The sequence below is a fragment of the Globicephala melas genome, chromosome 3, assembly GCF_963455315.2.
Source record: "Globicephala melas chromosome 3, mGloMel1.2, whole genome shotgun sequence".
In the NCBI taxonomy this organism is placed as follows: Eukaryota; Metazoa; Chordata; class Mammalia; order Artiodactyla; family Delphinidae; genus Globicephala; species Globicephala melas.
The window spans coordinates 90,055,957-90,081,406 of NC_083316.1; the positions used below are offsets into that span (position 1 = coordinate 90,055,957).

General features: G+C 34.6%; 1 protein-coding gene across 1 annotated transcript in view; it reads right to left on the reverse strand.

Moving 5' to 3' along the window:
• Positions 1–25,450, reverse strand: part of TMEM232 (transmembrane protein 232) — a 389,554-nt gene that overhangs the window by 288,191 nt on the left and 75,913 nt on the right. The window contains 2 exon segments of the mRNA XM_060295515.1: positions 2,224–2,312; positions 2,314–2,472. Coding sequence (XP_060151498.1) covers positions 2,224–2,312; positions 2,314–2,472 — 248 coding nt within the window.

Consider the following 25,450-nt stretch of genomic DNA (forward strand, 5'->3'; position numbering starts at 1 on the left):
CTCTGGGTCTTAACCCCACCCCTTGCCTCTCATGCCTCCTTCTCTGACCCTGCATGTTCTCTATCTACCCTTGTCCCCAAACCCTGTGCATATGTCTCCATTGTACTTTCCATTCTCAGTATGTCTCTCCCCTTACTTATATCTTCTCCCTTTCCTTTTGATCTCTTTCATCTTTCTTTCTGCTCCTAACATTTATTTCTCTGTTCTGCTATTTTAAGCATTCCCAATATGTCGCCTTATCTCTGTCTCTCTAGGTCCTTCCTTTCTGTGTCCCAGTGGGCATCATTCATCTCCAGCTGCCTTTTTACTGTCTATTCACCCTTTCCCCCACTGCTTCTTTAATCTCCTTTGGTCAATACCCCGTTTCTTTTATTTTTCTAGTTTCTTTCTTTCTATCTTTTCCTTTAACTGACCATGATGAGAAACCAAAGTACAGTGTCCTCTCTGGTCCCAGACTGATTTTTCTTCCGTGTCTGCGGTCCTTGAAAATGTACAGAAGACATTTGGGGATTCAAAAGTAAATCTCAATACTCATAACATTTAAAGCTGGCCTTTCCATTACACCTTGAACATACTGCAATTTTATAGATATTTATAACACACGCTGAAGAACATTTTTATACTATTTATTCCTGCACCACACATGAGACTACTAAAGTGCAGGCTGTGTGATCCTTAATCTCAGCTCTACATATATTCCTCACTGGCTTTAGAATTCTTGAAAAAATGCTTAAACCTATGTCAAAACTCTTCTCAAGCATGTGTCTATTTTTCTCTTGACTACTTGTGTGCACAAAAGGAAAACTTGCCTCCTCGCCTTGTTTTGCCCAGTTATTACCCCTGCACTAAAGTCCACCTTTGGGCAGCAACAGTCCCATGATTTTGGAACTCAGATAATGATTTAGGCAAATGCTGAGGAAGAAAACTTCCCAAATAATTTAGCACCTTGTTCAAGAAATCAGAAAGTAAGCCACAAAATAGATCAAAGAAGTAGTAACAGACTCATAAACATAAGAACAAAAATACATGAGTTAGAATCCAAAAGCTGGTTCATTGAAAAAATAATATAAAATAGATAAAATACCAAACAAACTACTTAAGAAGGGTAAAAGGGACAAAATGCAAATACACAAAATGAGAATTAGTTAAGGGGAAGGGGATAACCACAGAAACAGAGAAAATAGAAGGAATCTTAAGATGCTATTTTGTTCAATTATGGCCAAAAAATTCAGAAAAATGGAATAAAACATGTAATATTTAAAGAAAGCATAATTTGCTAAAATTGACTTAAAAATAAGGAGAAAGATCTAAAGAGACCGATATTCAGGACTGATACTCCAGATACTTTTATGGCAGGGGCCTCAAACAGTAAGAACGGAATCCAGCTGTACCTGCACGTTATGGCTGAATATAAGCCCTGCCAAGAGCCACATAAAACAGAAGAATTTGACAAAGAACTACCCTTAGAAGAGCGATAAGGTACTAATGGTTTAAGAGGAAATTCTACCAAAGCTTAAAAGAGTAGACAATTCCAAATTATTGAAATTTTAGAACATAGAAAAAGAAAATAAATGGGCATTTCGTATTTGATAAAGATATTTAAAATCAGGGGAAAATATTGAAGGGAGGTAGATCACTCAATAAATATTGCTGGGACAACTGAGTAGCCACATGGATCTATACATCACACTACATACCAGAAAAAATTTCAAATGGACCAATGATTAAAGTGTTCAAAATGAATCCTTAAAAGTACTAGGAGAAATGTGACAACACTTTAATCTTAAAATGAAAAGAACTTTCCTAAAAAGACTTTTAAAAATCCATAAACCATAGTGAAAAATGGAGAGAAAATTTTAAATATACTTATAATTTATTATATTGACATTTTATAGACGCTGGAAGGATACACAGAATTTAATGATAGTGAGAGATGGGGGTAAACTAGGCAAATGTAGGTCACTATGGAAGAGAGGCTTTCACTTTATTAAAACATTGATTTATATTACATAGTAATACCTATTTTAAGCATGAGGAAATACTTTCTGAGAAAGGAATACTTGCTTATGATAAAATATCTAGGAGGTGGTGGAGCCAAGATTTGAATTAAAAAAAAGAGAAACTGAGTTAAATAATGTGGCACATGATTATACATAATTTATATAACTCCAAAATGTAATATGTTAGAATAAGTGAACTATTTTGAATAGTGCTTCACTTTACCTTACAGTAAATTGTAGAACTCTCTTCTTCATGGAATCCTGCTTTTTGTTCAAATATTTCATTTGGTGCCATCTTGTCAATGGTTTTTTTCAAAGGAAGAACACAGGTATCAGTGGAAGGGAAGAATAGTTTGGAAAGTATGTTGGCAATTCTCCATCCTATATATTTGGAGAAATTTTCATCCCCTACATTTGATGAAACTTTTGTACTATAACTTGTGAAAGGATCAGTTGGGTCATTTATCTCAGCCTGTTGAAAGAAAAGAGAAAAGAACCAGTTGACATAGAATTAAATGAGAAAAAATGATGTATTATTATTAAAGTTAAAATGTATGTTTATTTTCTTTGACTAATGTCGCTTTCTTCCTATTAAAATAAGCTTTAAAAGAGAAATGCAGTTCCCCAAAAGATTTTAAAAATCACAACAAGAATTTTCAATGAAATAAACAGTTAAGCATGAAGGAGATCAGTCTTGAAATTTCAAAAATGTAATGATATAATTTCTATTTTAAATTTGTAACTTCCCACACAAGAATTTCATAAGCATTTGTAATATTTATTTAATAAGAAATTAAGCAATCAGTTGAAGTAATACAAATGTTTTAAGTCAGAATTTCATTTCTCTGTGCATAATCTAAACTTTCTTTGAAGTCAACAGAAAATTTCTATGGCACAAAACTTGAGTAAAGTAAAAAAAAAAGGCCTTTATATTTAGGTTTCATTGGAGACGTTCTAGAATTTAGATTTATATTAAATTGAATATGTCCTAATATAGGAAAAAACCTAACACAAAAATTCCACAATACTTAAGCAATTTTTATTCAGGAAAGAGCAATTTTCTGAATTTTCCTATTTATATTCAATAATGTCCATGACTGATTTTTAATTATATCTTCTTTTGAGACAGCTAGAGGCATGTTTTCCTTGGCTGGTATCAGTAATAATAAATGAAGATGTAAGTTTCAAAATGTCATGTATTATACTTTTTTTTAGTGTTTAGAATATGTTAATATTAAAAACTCTCTCATAACTAAGTTAGGTGCTGCCTCCTATTATTTAAGTTCTTTCAGTTTTATTTAATATTATCCATCTTTGGGCAGCTCATTACCAGTCACTCAGGATTCATTTTAAATGTCTATAGATCCTATGGTAGAAAACAAAGGAATGAAAAACGTTTTTCTGCATATGAATAACTAACCTCTTTAGGATTCCAAGATCAGGATTAGCTCAATGAAATTACTATTTAAAGACTGACTATTGCATTATCTAGACAAAATTACAGTGGAAAAAATGAGAACAATCTTATGATAAAGATTGAAAAAATACCTTTATTTTATTAAAGCAATAAGGAAAATAGCAAAAGACAAAGTAAATACATATGGAATACTGTGAAATGATGAGAAAGAATAACATGCAAAAAACGTGGAAAAAATACAGTGAAAATCATGCAAATAGGTAAGCATCAAAAAAAATGAAATGAGTGCTCAAAATACGCTCAAAGTGCTAGAAAATTAATACTGACATTTAAAAAAGAGAGCTGTATTTTCACTATTTCAGAAAAGGAACTTTATCACTAGCCCTCATTGAAATATATCTATTCTTAAATATCTTTGATTTCAATTATCTCTGGATGTTGAAATCAGTATACAATTATGTTTATACTATTCCCAGTTGTGTATCTTGCTTATTAACTAGGTCAAAATCATGGAAAGAGCATTCAATTTCAAAGAAGAAATTAAATTGTGCCAAGAACACTCAGTAGCTGTTGTGATTTTCAGGACATTATTTAATGTCTCAAAGTCTGAATGTTCATCTGTAAAATGGTAATCACAATACCTGGGCTGTTTATTCTGCTTAGTTTCTCTGGATTAATTTTTTCATAAGAAAAGGTACTTCAAAATCAATAACAACATATAGTTGCACAAACATACTACTATGAGCTCTTCCATTGCTAAGAGAATGATGAATTAATAAATGTGTAAGTGAATGGACCAACATCACATGATTTCTGGTAAAATACATTGTTTCCAGGAGAGCATTACCCTGCATTATAGAATGTTAATGCTCTTTTCGTTTTGTCTCATTTGGCTATGCTTTGCTTTCTTCCCTCCCAGACTGGATAGGTTATATAGATCCAGATGCCAGCTCTCTCAAATAGCAAAATGAAGGCATTGCCACATCTTTCACGATGGTTCCCTGGTTGAAAGCCCAGGTTAATTTTCTGCCCTCAATGACGTCCAAGGCATTCAACTTACGGAAATGTAGCTTTAAATATCTGTCAAAGGCATATTTGCCTTATCAATAAAAGGTTTTGTTTGTTTTCCTGCAGGAAAAAGCCAGGAAAGAATATGGGGCTTTGCACTTAGAAAGATCTGAAATCAGGTCTGGCTATCCCATTTACAAATTTATTTATTTATTTATTATTTATTATTATTTATTTCAATTAATTTATTATTTTTGGTTGTGTTGGGTCTTCTTTGTGGTGCGCAGGCTTCTCATTCTGGTGGCTTCTCTAGCTGCAAAGCATGGGCTCTAGAGCACGGGGGCTTCAGTGATGAGGCACGTGGGCTCAGTAGTTGTGGCTCGTGGGCTCTCTTAGAGCAAAGGCTCAGTAGCTGTGGTGCACGGGCTTAGCTGCTCCGCAGCATGTGGGGTCTTCCCGGACTAGGGCTTGAACCCATGTCCCCTGCATTGGCAGGCAGATTCTTAACCACTGTGCCACCAGGGAAGCCCCCACATACTAATTTAAAATGCAAACTTGGGGAATTTAGTTAACCTCTCCAGGTCTATATTTTGTGTTTAGTTTGGTTCCATTTTGTTTTTCATTTGTGATGTGGAGCTAATAATTACCACCTCAGAGCTTTGTGAGGATTCACTTAGACGACAAAGGATGATCTGTCTAGCCAATAGTGAGAAGCTCAATAGGCATCAGTTGTTTCAGGGCTACCCTAAGACAGACACTGATGCTCTGGCTTTTATAAGATCCTTCCACCACCAATCTTGAGAACATCTGAACTAACCTCTTCATGCTGAAAACAAATTTGTTACATAGCCACTTTTATATTAACAAATCTATCAAACAGGATTATAATTATACGTCCATAGTCATCTCTATTCTAAAGAGTCTTCCTTCTCTTAAAGATATTATTCTCATTTTAAAATTCAGAGACTATGAATTTATTTATGCTAATGGTGCGTAAGTATAAATCTATACTTTTTGGAAGTAAACTTACCCAAAATATGAATGACCATTATTTAGATTCCAAACTCATGAATTTACTACTATTGACTGCCAATGAATACTACCCCAAACTCCAATCTTTATACATTATTTATACATTTACATTTTTATCATGTGTGCCTATTTTCTTAGCAATGCCATGCAAGCTTTAAAATTCAGGATTTTTCTTATTCCATTGTTGAAATGACATTTTTTATTAAGAAACAAATGGCAATTTTTATTATCTATGATAATTTTACTGATATGGTATTAAAATTGAAAAAGTGACATTCCTGAAGAATATTTCTCTCTCACATAGATTGTAGCAACATGCAAGGTCAGATACCCACCCTTCTGTCTTTATATTGGGCATAATGATGGTAAAAACCAGGATTCATTTAGGTTGGCAAGAAGATGGATGTCAGAGCAGGTGAAATTATGCAGGGAATTATGATGTAGTAGCAATACAAAAGAAAATAAAAGCCTGTCCAGAGTTCTGAATTTTCCATCAATAATTAGGGAAATGTAGTACCGAAATTTAAGCTAACTCACACTACCCTCGACATGATGGAATAAAAGAGAAAGAAATAGGATATTAAGCCACTGTGGCATAGTTTGCATTAAACTTTGTCTCCATCTCTTACTATGTCTCTGTTTTTGGTCTCCACCTGTCCTTAAGTAGTCTCAGACCTGGGAACATTTAATTTATTTGTGAAAAAAATTATAATATTTTTTTCAAACTTCAAAATTTAAATATAAGTGACTTACTGGTGGTCTCAAAAGGTTATTTCCTACAGGAGTTATAAAATCTCACAAAGGAGGACAGCATGAGTAACTCCTTCTTACTAAAATTGTGGTCCTTAGACAATTATTATTGTCATTACCTAGGAGCATGCTCTAAATAGAGAATTTCAGGCCCTACTCCTGAATATATTAAAGTTTAAAAAGGACTGATGTAGTAGATTAAGAAAAGGACTAGATGGGAATATCCATTTTCCCGCTTTACAAGTTGTGTGATCTTGTACAAGTTACTTAACCTCTCTAAGCATGTTTCTTCATTCCTAAAATAGAATAATAATAATACTGTCCTTTCTAGGTTACTGTAAAAATTAAACACAAAACGTGAATATATTTTCTAGCATAGTGTCTGGCACACAAAAGTTCTTCAATAAATGTTAGTTCCTTGTTTATATCTAATTTTGGAAGCAGGATGACATGGAAATGACAAAGCCTTTGGGTTAAACTCACTCATAGGTGCATTCACCACCAGCTACTTCTTTTAATCTTGTTTAGACTCAGATCCTCTATCCATATGGGTGATGATGGTGGTGGGAGAGTTATAAGGCTTAGATGAGTTAATAAAGGTAAGATACTTAGCACAGTGGCTGGTGCATTGTAAAAACTCTACAAATATTTTTGTTTTCCTAAAACAACGTATCTGTTATACTGGAATTCTATTCGTAAGTATTTAAAGAAACCACACTCTTTCAAAAATACACCTCCCTTTCCATGTTTAAGAGTTTCCATTTATGTCAAAAGAAGAGCCATATGTGGGGGATGAGAGAGATCGTTATTGAGAGAATAGAGACTAATAGTGCTGTTTATTCTATTTTGCTGTTTAAAGAGTACATTACGAAGATGGCAGCATGGGAGGATGAGGATTTCAAGTCTCCCTACAACTAGGGCACCTGCTGGATGCTGGTGGGGGACCTCAATACCCAAGGAAATGGGAGGAACCCCAAGCAACCAGGTAGAATGTGGAGGGGAGTGAGGGGGAGGAGAAGTGGAGGCCAGACAGGACCAGTGCCCCTGAGGGGTGGCTGGGAGAGGGGAGGGGTTCCCACACCTGGCGGGACCCTTGGGAGCTTGGAGGATCAGGGGGGAGTGCACCTAGCATTTCCCCTGCCCAGTTGGGTCCTGGGAGGCCTGCTGGGCTCCCAGACCTGGTCCTCTGTTCTCCGGGGCCCCCTCTGGGCCACGTGGATCCTAGGAGCATAGGAGGGAGGTGGGGGGAGAATAGGAGAGGCGGATGGAGTGGGGCCTTCCGGGACTGGAGGGTCAGGGGAGGCGCGGAGGGCATTTCCCCCACTCACTTGGGCCCTAGGAAGCCTGCTAGGCTACCAGGCCTGGTCCTCAATTCTCCAGAGCCCCCTCTGACCTTGTGGGTCCTAGGGGCATGGGAGGGAGGAGGGAAAGAGGAGGAGAGGCCGACAGTGGGACCCTCCAGGACTGGAAAATCAGCAGAGGTGTGGAGTGAGTTCCCCCCACCCATTCGGGCCCTGGGAAGCCTGCTGGGGTCCCGCCTAAACCCCACCCCTACCTAAGTCCTGCGACACACAGCCAAGGCCTTTTCTGGCTTTTTTTTCCCTCCTGTCTTTTTCTATTTTGGTTCTCTTTTACCTTCTCGTTGTTGTTTCATGTATATATTAATTTATTTTTTCTAACATATCTGTTAGTTTTCTAATTTTATTTTATTTTCTACTCTGTAATTGTTCTGCTCCTTCTTTTTCTTTTCTTTGTTTTGCAGACCTGCGTGGCTTGTGGAATCTTGGTTCACAACTTGGGGGTCAGGCCTGAGCTCCTGGAATAGGGGTTCTGAGTCCAAACCACTGGACTATCAGAAAACCTAAGACCCCAGGGAATATTCATCACAGTGAGGTCTCCCACAGGTCCTCATCTCGACACCAAGACCCAGCTGTACCCAGCAGCCCACAAACTCAAGTGGTGGAAGCCTCAGGCCAAACAACCAGTAAGACAGGAACACAATCCCACCCATAAAAATAAAAAAAAAAAAAAAAAAAAAAACTGAGATGACAAGAACATATGTCACTGATGAAGGAGCAAGGTAAAAAATTACAAGACCAATAAATGAAGAGGAAATAGGCAACCTTTCTGAAAAAGAATTCAGAGTAATGATAGTAAAGATGAACCAGAATCTCAGAAACAGAATGGAGGCACAGATAGAGAAAATACAAGAAATGTTTAACAAAGACCTAGAAGAACTAAAGAACAGAGATAAACAACACAATAACTAAAATGAAAAATACACAAGAAGGAATCAATAACAGAATAACTGAGGGAGAAGAACAAATAAGTGAGCTGGAAGAGAGAATGTTGGAAATAACTGATGAGGAGCGGAGTAAAGATAAAACAATGAAAAGAATTGAAGACAATCTCAGAGACCTCTTGTACAATACTAAACACACCAACATTCGAATTATAGGGGTCCCAGAAGAAGAAGAGAAAAGGAAAGGGTCTGAGAAAATATTCAGAGAGATTATAGTGGAAAACTTCCCTAACATGGGCAAGGAAATAGTCACCCAAGTTCAGGAAGTGCAGCGTCCCACACAAGTTAAACCCTAGGAGAAACACACCAAGACACATATTAATCAAACTAACATTAAATTCCAAGAAAAAATATTAAAAGCAGCAAGGGAAAAGCAAAAAATAACATACAAAGGAATCCCCATAAGGTTAACAGCTAATTTTTCAGCAGAAACTCTGCAGGCCAGAAGGCAGAGGCAGGACATACTTAAAGTGATAAAAGAGAAAAACCTACAACCAAGATTACTCTACCCAGCAAGGATTTCATTCAAATTCGATGGAGAAATCAAAAGCTTTTCAGGCAAGCAAAAGCTAAAGAATTCAGCACCACCAAGCCAGCTTTACAACAAAAGCTAAAGGAACTTTTCTAGGCAGGAAACACAAAAGACCCACACCGAAGCAACTAGAGAAAGAAGAACAAAGAAAATCCAAAATTATTACAAGGAAAGAAATCATAAAAATCAAAGCAGAAACAAGTGAAATAGAAATGAAGAAAAAATAGGAAAGATCAATAAAACTAAAATTTGGTTCTTTGAGGAGATAAAAAAATTGATAAACCTTTAGCCAAACTCATCAAGGATGCAATTCAATAAAATTAAAAATGAAAAAGGAGAAATCACAACTGACACCGCAGAAATACAAAGTATTATAGGAGAATACTACAAACAACTATATGCCAATAAAATGGACAACCACAAAAAAATGGACAAATTCTTGGAAAGGGACAATTTTCTAAGACTGAACCTGGAAGAATTAGAAAATATAACCAGACTTATCACAAGTAATGAAATTGAAACTTTAATTAAAAATCTTCCAACAAACAAAAGTCCAGGACCAGACGGCTTCACAGGTGAATTCTATCAAACATCTAGAGAAGAGTTGACACCCATCGTTCTGAAACTCATCCAAAAAACTGCAGAGGAAGGAACACTCCCAAACTCATTCTACAAGGCCACCAACACCTGGATACCAAAACCAGACAAAGATAACACAAAAAAAAAAAAAAAGAAAGAAATTTACAGACCAATATCACTGATGATTATAGATGCAAAAATCCTCAACAAAATACTAGCAAACAGAATCCAACAGCACATTAAAAGGATCATACACCATGATCAAGTGGGATTTATCCCAGGGATATAAGGATTCTTCAGCATATGAAAATCAATCAATGTGATACACCCTATTAACAAACTGAAGACTAAAAACCATATGATATCTCAACAGATGCAGAAAAAGCTTTTGACAAAATTCAACACCCATTTATGATAAAAACTCTTCAGAAAGTGGTCACAGAGGGAACCTACCTGAACATAATAAAGGCCATATATGCCAAACCCACAGCAAACAGCATTCACAATGGTGAAAAAGTGAAAGCATTTCCTCTAAGATCAGGAAAAAGACGAGGATGTCTTGTCTTTTTCCTGATTAACATAGTTGCTGAAGTCAACATAGTTGTTGAAGTCCTAGCCACAGCAATCAGAGAAGAGAAAGGAACACAAATTGGTAAAGAACTAAAACTGTTACTATTTGCAGATGACATGATACTATACACAGAAAATCCTAAAGATGCCACCAGAACAACTAGAGCTAATCAATGAATTTGGGAAAGTTTTAGTATACAAAATAAATGCACAGAAATCTCTTGCATTCCTATACACTAACAATGAAATATCAGAAAGAGAAATTAAGGAAACAATCACATTCACCATTGGAAGAAAAAGAATAAAATACCTAGGAATAAACGTACCTAAGGAGACAAAACACCTGTACTCAGAAAAATACAAGACACTGATGAAACAAATCAAAGATGACATAAACATGGAGAGATATATGATGTTCATGGATTGGAAGAATCAATATTGTGAAAATGACTATACTACACAAAGCAATCTACAGATTCAATGCAATCCCTATCAAATTACCAATGGAATTTTTTACAGGGCTAGAATGAAAAAAATCTTAAAATTTGCGTGGAGATACAAAAGACCCCGAATAAACAAAGCAATCTTGAGGGAAAAAAATGGAGCTGGAGGAACTGGACTCCCTGACTTCAGACTATACTACAAAGCTACAGTAATCAAGACAATATGGTACTGGCATAAAGACAGAAATACAGATCAATGGAACCAGATAGAAACCCAGAGATAAACTGATGGACCTGTGGTTATCTAATCTATGACAAAGGAGGCAAGGATATACAATGGAGAAAAGACAGGGTCTTCAATAACTGGTGCTGGGAAAACTGGACAGCTACATGTTAAAGAATGAAATTAGAACACTCCCTAACACCATACACTAAAATAAACTCAAAATGGATTAGAGACCTAAATCTAAGACCGGACACTATAAAACTATTAGAAGAAAACATAGGAAGAACACTCTTTGACATAAATCACAGCAAGATCCTTCATGACCCACCTCCCAGAGTAATTGAAATAAAAACATAAATAAACAAATGGGACCTAATGAAACTTAAAAGCTTTTTCACAGCAAAGGAAACTATAAACAAGACGAAAAGACAACCCTCAGAATAGAAGAAAACATCTGCAAACAAATCAACAAAGGATTAATCTCCAAACAGCTAATGCAGCTCCATATTAAAAAAACAACCAAATCAAAAAAGAGGCAGAAGACCTAAATAGACATTTCTCCAAAGAAGACATACAGATGGCCAAGAGGTACAGGAAAGGCTGTTCAACATCACTAATTATTAGAGAAATTCAAATCAAAACTACAATGAGGTATCACCTCACACCAGTTAGAATGGGCATCATCAGAAAATCTACAAACAACAAATGCTGGAGAGGGTGTGGAGAGAAGGGAACCCTCTTGCACTGTTGGTGGGAATACAAATTGATACAGCCACTGTGGAGAACAATATGGAGGTTCCTTAAAAAACTAAAAATAGAATTACCATATGACCCAGCAAATGAAGCAACTGACAAAGGATTAATCTCCAAAATTTATAAGCAGCTCATGCAGCTCAATAACAACAACAAAAAAAACAACCCAATCCAAAAATGGGCAGAAGACCTAAATAGACCTTTCTCCAAAGAAGATATACAGACTGCCAACAAACACATGAACGAATGCTCAACTTCATTAATCATTAGAGAAATGCAAATCAAAACTACAATGAGATATCATCTCACACCAGTCAGAATGGCCATCATCAAAAAATCTAGAAACAATAAATGCTGGAGAGGATGTGGAGAAAAGGGATCCCTCTTGTACTGTTGGTGGGAATGTAAATTGATACAGCCACTGTGGAGAACAGTATGGAGGTTCCATAAAAAACTAAAAATAGAACTACCATATGACCCAGCAATCCCACTACTGGGCATATACCCTGAGAAAACCATAATTCAAGAAGAGTCATGTACCAAAATGTTCATTGCAGCTCTATTTACAATAGCCTGGAGATGGAAACAACCTAAGTGTCCATCATTGGATGAATGGATAAAGAAGATGTGGCACATATATACAATGGAATATTACTCAGCCATAAAAGAAACGAAATTGAGCTATTTGTAATGAGGTGGATAGACCTAGAGTCTGTCATACAGAGTGAAGTAAGTCAGAAAGAGAAAGACAAATACCATATGCTAACACATATATATGGAATTTAAGAAAAAAAATGTCATAAAGAACCTAGGGGTAAGACAGGAATAAAGATACAGACCTACTAGAGAATGGACTTGAGGATATGGGGAGGAGGAAGTGTAAGCTGTGACAAAGTGAGAGAGAGGCATGGACATATATACACTACCAAACGTAAGGTAGATAGCTAGTGGGAAGAAGCCGCATAGCACAGGGAGATCAGCTCGGTGCTTTGTGACTGCCTGGAGGGGTGGGATAGGCAGGGTGGGAGGGAGGGAGACACAAGAGGGAAGAGATATGGGAACATATGTATATGTATAACTGATTCACTTTGTTATAAAGCAGAAACTAACACACCATTTTAAAGCAAGTATACTCCAATACAGATGTAAAAAAAAAAAAAACCACATGCACCCCAATGTTCATTGCAGCACTATTTACAATAGCCAGATCATTTAAGCAATCTAAATTCCCATTGACAGATGAAAGGATAAAGAAGATGTGGTACACATACACAATGGAATATTACTCAGCCATAAAAAAGAACAAAATTGGTTCATTTGTAGAGACATGGATGTCATACAGAGTGAAGTAAGTCAGAAATAGAAAAACAAGTATCGTATATTAACACATATATGTGGAATCTACAAAAATGGTACAGATGAACTGTTTGAAAGGCAGAAATAGAAACACAGATGTAGAGAACACACATATGGACACCAAGGGGGGAAAGCAGGGGACGGGGGTGGTGGTGGTGGGATGAATTAGGAGATTGGGATTGACATATATACACTATTATGTATAAAATATATAACTAATAAGAACCTCTGTACAAAAAAATAAATAAAAATTCAAAAAATTGAAAATAAAGATTAAATTATATAAAAGTAAAAATTAAAAAAAGAAATACAAACTGGAAAAGAAGTAGTAAAACTGTCACTGTTTGCAGATGACATGATACTATACACGGAAAATCCTAAAGATGCCACAATAAAACTACTAGAACTAATCAATGAATTTGTTAAGGTTGCTGGATACAAAATTAATGCACAGAAATCACTTGCATTCCTATACACTAACAATGAAAGATCAGAAAGAGTAATTATGGCAACAATCCCATTCACCACTGCAATAAAAAGAATAAAATAGCTAGGAATAAACCTACCTAAGGAGACCAAAGACGTGTACTCAGAAAACAATAGAACACTGGTGAAAGAAATCAAAGATGACATAAACAGATGAAGAAATATACAATGCTCTTGGATTGGAAGAATCAACATTGTGAAAATAACTATACTACCCAAAGCAATCTACAGATCCAATGCAATCCCTATCACAATACCAATGGCATTCTTTACAGAATTAGAACAAAGATTTTTACAATTTGTATGGAAACACAAAAGACGCTGAATAACCAAAGCAATCTTGAGAAAGAAAAACAGAGCTGGTGGAATCTGGCTCCCAGACTTCAAACTGTACTACAAAGCTACAGTAATCAACACAGTATGGTACTGGCGCCAAAACAGAAATATAGATCAATGGTACAGGATAGAAAGCCCAGAGATAAACCCATGCACATATGGTCACCTAATTTATGACAAAGGATGCAAGAACATACAACGGAGAAAAACGCAGATTCTTCAATAAGTGGTGCTGGAAAAACTGGACTGCTATATGTAAAAGAATGAAATTAGAATACTCCCTAACACCATACACAAAAATAAACTCAAAATGGATTAAAGATCTAAATGTAAAAAAACTATAAAACTCTTAGAGGAAAACACAGGATAAACTCTCTTTGACATAAATCACAGCAAGATCCTTTTTGACCCACCTCCTAGAGTAATGAAAATAAAAACAAAAATAAACAAATGGGAGCTAATGAAACTTAAAAGCTTTTGCACAGCAAAGGAAACTATAAACAAGGCAAAAAGACAACCCTTAGAATGGGAAAAAATATTTGCAAATGAAGCAACTGACAAAGGATTAACCTCCAAAATATACAAACATGTCTTGGAGCTCCGTATCAAAAAAACAAACAACCGAATCAAAAAATGGGCAGAAATCCTAAACAGACATTTCACCAAAGAAGACATACAGAGGGCCAAGAGGCACATGAAAGGCTGCTCAACATCACTAATATTAGAGCAAGGCAAAACTGCAATTAGATATCACCTCACACTGGTCAGAATGGCCATCATCAAAAAATCTAGAAACAATAAATGCTGGAGAGGGTGTGGAGAAAAAGGAACCCTATTGCACTGTTGTTGGGAATGTAAATTGATACAGCCACTATGGAGAACAGCATGTAAGTTCCTTAAAAAAACTAAAAATAGAACTACCATATGACCCAGCAGTCCCACTACTGGGCACATATCCTGAGAAAACCATAATTCAAAGAGACACATGGGACTTCCCTGGTGGCGCAGTGGTTGAGAGTCCGCCTGCCAATGCAGGGGACACGGGTTTGTGCCCCAGTCCGGGAAGATCCCACATGCCACGGAGTGGCTGGGCCCATGAGCCATGGCCGCTGAGCCTGCACGTCTGGAGCCTGTGCTCTGCAACGGGAGAGGCCATGACAGTGAGAGGCCAGCGTAACGCAAAAAAAAAAACAAAAGAGAGACACATGCACCCCAATGTTCATTGCAGCTCTATTTACAATACCCAGGACATGGAAACAGTCTAAATGTCCGATGACAGATAAATGGATAAAGAAGATGTGGTACATATATACAATAGAATATTACTCAGCCATAAAACAGAAAGAAATTGGGTCAGGTTTAGAGTTGTGGATGGATCTAGAGTCTGCCATACAGAGTGAAGTAAGTCAGAAAGAGAAAAACAAATATATTAACACATATATGTGGAATCTAGAAAAATGGTACAGATGCACCTATCTGCAGGGCAGGAATAGAGACATAGACGTAGAGTAGAGAACCGACATGTGGACACGGTGGGGAAAGGGAGGATGGAACAAATTGGGAGATTAGGTTTGGCATAAATACACTACCATGTGTAAAATAGATAGGTAGTGGGAGCCTGCTATATAGCACAGGGAGCTCAGCTTGGTGCTCTGTGACAACCTAGATGGGTGGGATGGTGGTGGTGGGGAAGTCCAAGAGGGAGGGGATATATGTATACATATAGCTGATTCACTTCATTGTACAGCAGAAACTAACACAACATTGTAAAGCAATTATACTCCAATAAATAGAAAAAATACATTAGGAGTATGGAAATATCATTAAGAATAAAAACAAATTTTATTTTAAAGATATCACCATGAAATGTTAACCAGCAAGGGCTTTACCTAATGAGTCAAAGGTACCCTGAATAAAGTCACATATTCATTTTAGTTGTACATATTTCATTTTGATATTTTAGGTCATATACCAGATGGCGGAAAGCATTTATACATGATGACTTTTCCTAGATGTGCCAACATATGCTGCTGAATTGCCTATTCAGAAGAGCCTTGCTCATTGCAAGTCTCCATGGAAGTATTTCAAACAAAGCACATCAATTAACATTTGTTTATTATGCCATTGTGACTATATGACAGTTTTTTATTTCTTTCCCAAATACTCAGGCAACAGTTGGGTTTATATTGAATTTGTCAGATGAAGGTTCATGTTTAGGGACATTTAGAAATGTTTTTCATTTCAAATTTGCTATTAAATATCTCACCTCTCATCTAACCTCCATTAAGTATCAAATTTTATGAACAGATATAAAAAGAATTGTAGATGATAGAATGCTACTATGGATAAAAAAACATACAAGGCATTAAAGTACATAATACAGTTAGTGAAGGATTTACCAGTGATGTAGATAAATTGAGGTATTAAGTATAAATTTTAATTTATTAAAATCAATAGTTTATCATATGAATTGCATATTTATTTTTAAAGTATAAAGAGAGAAAATCTCTCTTAATTCCATAAACATACAAGTATCATCAATCCTAGTGAAATAAATCCTTCCATTCTAATGTAGAGTCGTTTATAATTAAGGCTATGTTTCACTCTGTGTAGGTAATATGATGATTACCTTACACAAGGAAAGGTTCTGGGAGCAAGGTGTTAGGAAGGAAAGAATAAACAAAGGTTTTGCTATAAGCATAGTCATTTGCATTAACTGAAATAAAAGTGGAATAAATATTTTATTTCAGATCAAAGCATCTGAGGCACAAGCCTTCACTGTATGCACTGTATAGGGCTTTTTTTTTTTTTTTTTTTAGATGTCTCTATTCACATTGAGCAGTGAGGCAGCTTCTAAGGACTAACAAGGTTTTTACCACTTGTAAAAGAAAGCTTCTAACTATTTTATGCCATAGAATTTGTTCCCCAAAGAGGTATCACAGGACAATAATATAAGTGGTTTAACAGTATGTGGGAATTATTAAGTAATTTTTAAAAACTAAGCATGTTTAAAAACAAGTAACTAACCTTTGTATTCTATTACTGTAAATAAGTGTTGCCATGATAGTGCCGAAAAGAAACGAAAGAAAAGAAAGAAAAAGGAAATTTGATTATATCTTGTTCATGTTGTACTGTAAAATTAAACACACCTATAAAGATAAATTATATAGAAAGTGTTCAGACTATTCCAGTCAAGATAGTACAACTTTAATAATTTCAAAATATTTGCTCTAACACATTACACCTATAGACCAAATGTACTCATTCTTTTGAAATCATCTTACTTTGTCTGATTCATATATGTGATTTAGTTGTTCAAGTTATTCTACAGTACCATTATTAACTCGTTTAGGAAGGCAGCTTTTTAAAACATGAAATAAATATAAGTATCATTTTCCTCAAAGAAATTAAGCATAAAAGGGAGTTTCAGCCTTAGAAGAGAAAAACTGAAAACTGCATAGATGCTAATCACTTTGGTCTTTTCAATAATTAGCTGTGGAGAATTTAAAGGCATTAGTTTAGACATTATTATTCCTGAAACCTAGTATAGACATTTTATTATGCAATTTACATTAAAAATATATTAGCTAAAAATAATTTGGAAAAAAATGCTTTATGACCAAAATCATAAAAATGATGCAAGGAAAACCATTAGCTAGGAAAAGAACAAACACTGCAGTCAGACACTTAACTTTGTCATACCTGTACCAATATAGAATTCTTGGCCAATAAAACTATCCTTCAAAATCAGATTGAATACAAGCCTTTTGTCAGTAAAAACTGACAGAATTAGCCACCAGCAGATGCTCATGAAAAGAATATGAAAGGATTTTCTTTGAGCAAAAGAAAAATAATCCCATATGGAAGGTCAGCAATTCAAGAAGGAAAAGTAAGGAGAGAAACATGTAAATATATAAGTAAATCTAAAGAATACTGAGTGTATAAAACAATATTAATATGTTGGTATCTGTAAACACACACACGTAGCCATGCACACACACACAGAAACACACCCAGAGAAACACACACAGTTTAAATGCTCAACAGGAAAATTGTTTAAGAGAAAGAAAAGGAGTTAAAATATTATAAGACTATTTTATGGTCCAGGAAAATATAAATCTCCCTACATTAGAATTCAATAATAAGGGATTCATTTTGTAATATCAGGGTAACAACTAAAGGAATGTGTGACCACCAAGTAAACAAACAAAGGGGGTGGGATGAAACAGTATAATGAAAAATCTTCCTGAAAGGGCACAAAATGAGTTTTAAAAAAAGGAGACAGAACAACCAGAAAACAAGTAACAAAATGGCAACAAGTACGTAACTATCAATAATCACTTTAAATGTCAATGGACAAAATTCTCCAATCACAGGACATAAGGTGGCTGATTGGATTAAAAAACAAGACCTATCTACATGTTGCCTATAAAAGACTCACTTTCGAGCTAAAGACACATGCAGACTAAAAGTGAGGGGATAGAAAAATATATTCCATGCAAATAGAAATGAAAAAAAAGCTGGGATAGCAATACTCATATCAGACAAAGTAAACATTAAAGTCAAATTCTACAATAAAAGACAAAAAAGCGCATTGTATAATGATAAACGGATCAATACAAGAAGATATAACATTCATAAACACGTATGCACCTAATATAGGAGCACATAAATATATAAAGCAAATAGCAACAGACATAAAGGGAGAAGTTGAAAACAATACAGTAGTAGTAAGAAACTTTAACAACTCACTTACACAAATGGACAGATCATCAGGCAAAAAATCAATAAGAAAACATTTGCCTTAAGTGACATATTAGATCAGTTGAACTTAATAGATATCTCAGGACATTCCATCCAAAAACAGCAGAATACATATTGGATTCAAGTACATATGACAAGTTCTCCAGGATAGATCACATACTAGGCCACAAAACAAGTCTCAACAAATTTTAGATAAAAATTGTATCAAGTATCTTTTCCAGTATGAAACTGGAAATCCATTATAAGAAGAAAAATGGGAAAAGCATGAAGACTAAGCAGTGTGCTACTAACAAAAACGATGGTTCAACAAAGAAATCAAAGACGAAATCAGAAAATACCTTGAGACAAGTGAAAATAAAAACAAAACTTTCCAAAATCTATGGGACACAGCAAAAGCAGTTCTAAGAGGGACGTTTATAGCAATAGAGGCCTACCACATGAAACAACAAAAATCTCAAATAAACAACCTAAACAACCATCTAAAGGAATTACAAAAAGAAGAACAAAGCCCAAAGGCAGCAGAAGGAATGAAAAAGGTAATAAGGAAATAAATAAAATAGAGACCCATAAGACAATAGAAAAGATCAATGAAACCAAGAGATGATTTTTTTGAAAAATAAACAAATTTGATAAGCCTTTAGCTAGGCTCACCAAGAAAAAAAGACAGGACACAAACAAAATAAGAAATGAAAGGGGAGAAATTACAAATGATATCACAGAAAAACAATAATGAGAGAATACTTCATATAGTTATCTGCCAACAAATTGCATAACCAAGAACAAATGGACGAACTCCTAGAAACATATAATCTTTCAAGATTAAATCAGGAAGAAATACACAGTCTGAACAGATTGATCAGTAGAAATGAAATTGAATCTGGTATCAAAAAGTCCAGGATCAGAGGGCCTCACAGAAGAATTCTACCAAACATAAAAAGGAGAGTTAATACCTATCCTCAAACTATTCCAAAACACTAAAGAGGAGGGAACACTCCCAAATTCATTCAACAAGGCTACCATTACCCTGATATCAAAACCAGACAGACACTACAAAAAAGAAAATTAAAAGCCAGTATCTTTGATGAACATGGATGCAAAAATCCTCAACAAAATATTAGCAAACTGAATTCAACAATATATAAAAAAGATCATACACCATGAACAAGTAGGTTGTATTCCAGGGATTTAAGGATGGTTCAACTTATGCAAATCAACCAATGTGATATTCCAAATTCACAAAATGAAGGATAAAAATCACATGATCAACTCAGTAGATGTGGGAAAAACATTTGACACAATTCAATACCATTCATGATAAAAAAAAAAGCTCTCAACAAATTTGGCACAGAGGGAAAATATCTCAACATAATAGAACCCATTTATGAAAAACCCATAGCTAACATCATACTCAATGGTTAAAAAAATGAAAGTTTTTTCTCTAAAATTAGTAACAAGACAAGGATGCCCACTCTCACCATTTCTATTTAACATAGTATTGTAAGTCCTAGCCACAGCAATCAGACAAGAAAAATAAAAAGCATCCAAGTTGGAAGGGAAGAAGTAAAACTGTCACTATTTGTAGATGACAAAATACGTAGAAAACCTTGAAGTCTACACCAAAAAAGTTAAAACTAATAAATGAATTCAGTAAAGTTACAGGCTACAAGAATAATATACAGAAATCTGTTGCTTTTCTATACACTAATAATGAACTACGAGAAAGAGAAAGCAAGAAAACAATCCCTTTTTTGGGGGTACATCCTGCATTTAAAAAATTTTTTTTATTGAAGTATAGTTTAGTTCCAATGTTGTGCTAATTTCTGCTGTACAGCAAAGTGACTCAGTTACACACATATATACATTCTTTTTATATTCTTTTCCATTATGGTTTATCCCAGGAGACTGGATATAGTTCCCTTTGCTACACAGTAGGACCTTGTTGTTTATCCATCCTATATATAATAGTTTACGTCTACTAACCCCAAACTCCCAGTCCATCCCTCTCCCTCCCTGCCTCCCCCTTGGCAACCACAAGTCTGTTCTCTATGTCCATGAGTCAAAAACAACCCCATTTAAAACTGCATTCAAAAGAACAAAATACCCAGGAATAAACTTAATCCAGGAGGTGAAAGACCTATACTCTGAAAACTATAAGACACTGATGAAGGAACTTGAAGATGATATGAATAAATGGAAAGATAGCCTGTGTTCATGGATTGGAAGAATTAATACTGTTAAAATGTGCATATTACCCAAAGCAATCTACAGATTTAATGCAATACCTATCAAAATACCAACGATATTTTTCTTAGAACTACAACAAATAATTCTAAAATTTGTATGAAACCACAAAAGACGCCCAAATGGCCAAAGCAATATTAAGAAAAAAGAACAAAGCTGGAGGTATCATGCTCCCTGACTTCAGTCTATACTACAAAGCTACAATAATCAAAAGAGTGTGCTAATGGCAAAAAAACCCGGACATGTTGATCAATGGAACAGAATATAGAGCTCAGAAAGAAATCTATGCACATATGGTCAATTAGTTTACAACAAAGCAAGCAAAACTATACAATGGAGAAAAGGCAGTCTGTTAAAGAAGTGGTATTGGGAAAACTGGACAGGTACATAAAAAAGAATGAAATTAGAACATTTTCTTATACCATATACAAAATAAACTCAAAATGAACTAAAGACCTAAAATGTAAGACTGGAAACCATAAAACTCTTAGAAGAAAACGTAGGCAGTACATTCTTTGATGTAAGTCTTGGCAATATATTTTTGGATTTGTCTCCTCAAACAAGAGAAACAAAAGAAAAAATAAACAAATTGACTGAAATAAACTTAAGTGCTTTTGCACAGTGAAGAAAACCATCAACAAAACAAAAAGACAACCTACTGAATGGGAGAAGATATTGGCAAACAATATGTCTGATAAGGAGTTAATATCCAAAACATACAAAGAGCTCATACAACTCAATATCAAAAAAACAAACAATTAAAGAATGGGCAGAAGACCTGATTAGACATTTTTCCAAAAAAAAAAAAAATACAGATGGCCAATAGGCACATGAAAAGATATTCAACATCACTAATCAGGGAAATACAAACTGAAACCACAATGAGATATCACCTCACACAGGTCAGAATGGCCATGATCAAAAAGACAACACATTATAAATGTTGCTGAAGATGTGGAGAAAAGGGAAACCTAGCACACTGTTGGTGGGAATGTAAATTGGTACAGCTACTATGGAAAACAGTATGGAGGTTCCTCAAAATATTTAAAGAAGAACTACCATGTGATCCAGCAATTCCATTCTTAAGTATATATCCCAAGAAAACAAAAAAACTGATTCAAAATGATACATGTATTCCAATGTTCATGGCAACATTATTTACAATAGCCAAGAACTGGAAGCAACCTAGGTGTCCATCAATAGATGGATGGATAAAGAAGATGTGATAATATATATATATATATTACTCAGCCATAGAAAAGAAAGAAATTTGCCATCTGCAACAACATGGATGGACCTGGAGGGTATTATGCTTAGGGAAGTAAGTCAGACAAAGACAAATACTGTATATTTTCACTTACATATGGAATCTAAAAATTAAACCAAATGAATGACAAGCAAAACAGAAACAGACACAGAGAATAAATTAGTGGTTACCAGTGAGGAGGAGGGGTGGGGAGGGGCAAGACAGGGGAAGGGGATTAAGAGGTATAAACTACTAGGTATAAAACAAATAAGATACAAGGATATAATGCACAGCACAAGGAATATGGCCAATAGTTTGTAATAACTTTAAGGAATACAATCTATAAAAATATCGAGTCACTATGTTGTACACCTGAAGTTAATGTAACACTGTAAATCAACCATACTTCAATAAAAAAGAATGGAATTGAAAAGAAAAAAGAAAAAAAAAGACAAACACAAAAGGAGAGCCAGGAACAGGAAGTACAAACAGAATAGTAAATAGAAAGATGTAGTAATAAACACAAATATATTCTAATGGCATTAAGTGTAAATAGAATGAGCATTCAAATATAAAGTCAATAATTTTCAGGTTAAAATATATTGCTTCTCTAAAGATATATACATGTAAGAATTCAGAGAGCTTGGAATTTTATAAAAGGAAATAGATGCTCCATGCAAATAGTAATACTCACTGTATGAGTATACAGTGGTATACTCATAATAGAAAAGATACACTTTTTATAAAGAAGAACATTTCATAATGATGAGACTATTGTCCCTGAACACAGTAGAATTAAACTAGAAATCAAAAATCATAAATATAACAACAAAATCTCCATATATGTAGCCATTAAGAAACTTCCATAACCAATGGTTCAAAATAGAAGTAATAAGTATCAGTATCAAGAGAATCAAAACTTGTTTTTCAAAAACAAAGTTCATAAACCCTTGGCACGACACACTAAAAGGAGAACAAAAGAAAGAGTATCATGACAGATTCTAAAGATGTTAAAATATCACAGAAGGATACTGTGAGCAACTTTATAAAATATCTTTAAAAATGCAAATGAAATAAATACATTCTTAGGGAGACAAAACAACCAAAACTGATGCAAAGACAAATAAAGTCTAGGCAGGCATATAACTGAAAAATTCTTCCACAAATTAAAAACCTTTCTGTAAGTATCCATGACCAAATGGCTTCACTTGGGAATTCAAGGAATGAATTAAAATTATTAAGGAAGAAATCATGACAATACTATAAAATTCTTCCAGAGAATAGAAAAAAAAAGAGCGAGATAATCACTTCCAAATTCATTTTAGTAGTTCAGCATAACTTTGACATAAACCCTTACTTTATAAGAAAACATTATAAGAAAAACATTATGGCGGGGTGGTAGTGGTAGAATGAATTGGGAGATTGGGATTGACATATATACACTAATATATATATAAAATAGATAACTAATAAGAACCTGCTGTATAAAAAAATAAAATACAAAAAAAGAAAATAAAGGAACACCTTAAGAAGAATTATTACTTAAGTCCTATATATTTCAAAGATGATTTTAAAAGCATAAATAAATCTTACTGAAGAGTAAAAAAAAATTATGGGTGCAATATCTTAAACAAAATAATATCAAAGTAAATACAGCCATATTAAAAAGATTACTACATCATCAACAAGTGTTTCTCTTCTAGGAATGCAATATTAAACATAAGAAAATCAAACAATGTAATCTACCACAGTATCCATGGGCAAGTTACTTTACCTTTCAAAAAGTTTAACTGTCCTTATTTAAAGTTTCAATTTCCTCATCAGTAAAATCAAGACTATAACAACTCATGTATCATACGGGGTTTTTTTGAGGATTAAATAATTAATGCATGTAAAGTGTTTAGCACATGGCACACAGTAAATGCCCAACAAATCTTAGCTATTATTATTAGTCTTTTAAAAAATGATAAGTATGAAAGAAGTAACATTTATACTGAACAATGTAGCAGATTAAAATCTCATTTAGGTAGCACTCAATCAGAAAACTCCTACTATGTAAAAAAAAAAACAAAACAAAAAACCCAGAACTTAGAGGCTTAACACAACCATTTATTTAGTCCACAGTGCCAAGGTCAGCAATCTGAGCTGGGCACAGGAGAATGTGCCGTCTGCTCTCATTCATGTGTCTATGATCAACTCTTAGGTCAGGTAGGGACTGGCTAGTTTTGGGAGGTGTCCATGGAACAACTAGGATGGCTTGTCTCTCTACCATGTTGTCTCTCATCTTCCACCTGGTTAACTCGGACTTATTTACATATCAGTTACAGGGTGCCAAGAGAACAAGAGAGGGCAGGCACCAATGTGTAAGCATTTTTCAAATCTCTACTTGTATAGCATTAGAATTGTTTAAATTAAGTCACATGGTCAAGCCTAGAATTTGAGTGGGGAAGGAAGGATGGGATATAGGGAGCCTTGAATAAATTGGGGAAAATTACTCTAACAGTGTACCACAAGTTCCAAAGCAGTAATTCATTAAAAAAATATATAGGAAATTGTATACATGATTTTTATCCAACATAAATTACCAAACCATTAAAATCCAATAAGAACAAACAATTTTTTCCCCAAACTGTTTCCTTTACTTAGCATCTCCAGTTTTATCAAACCATCCCTAAGTCTCTAAGACCTTAGCTTGGTAACCAAAACATAGCTTTCAAATTTGATGCCTAATACTGCCCAATCCAAACCTTTTTACCCAACAAGGCAAGGTCAACCAATGACTTTCTCTTAAAGCATTCTTATTTATGTTTGGCTCATGCCATTTCCTTATCTGAAAGATGCTTTCCTTGACCCTCCCTCTTTGAATCATTTCATGTAACTCATCATTTAAGTTTCCAGCTCAAATACTACTTAAAGATAATAGTAATTTATTCCTCATTAATATTAGAAAAAAGTTAGAGAGCAAACATTTATCTGAACTCCCATTTTGTGCTATGAACTTTCATGGGGCCAGCTACATATATAATATTCCATTTGTGTTGTTCCCTATCTTTCTGAAAAATAGGTCTTCTGGATGAAACAGTAAAATTTATTGTGTAAAGGTTATTTTTTGGACATCCTCGCTTCTTCCATAGAATTCACTATGGCAAAAAAGATTTAGTAAGTACTCACATTTGTTTCATATTTTTTACTGTTTTTCGTGAAAATTTTATATAATTTCTCACTTTACATACTCATAGTATCTTAATATTAAATAAGAGAATCAAACTAAATTAAGTGATATTTTACCAACTAGATACTTTATAATTTATCATTTATTTACATTTATATTATATTATTTATATTGTTTAATAATCCAAATATGTCTCTCTAGCTAAACTTTATATAAACCACATTTATAATAAGTTAT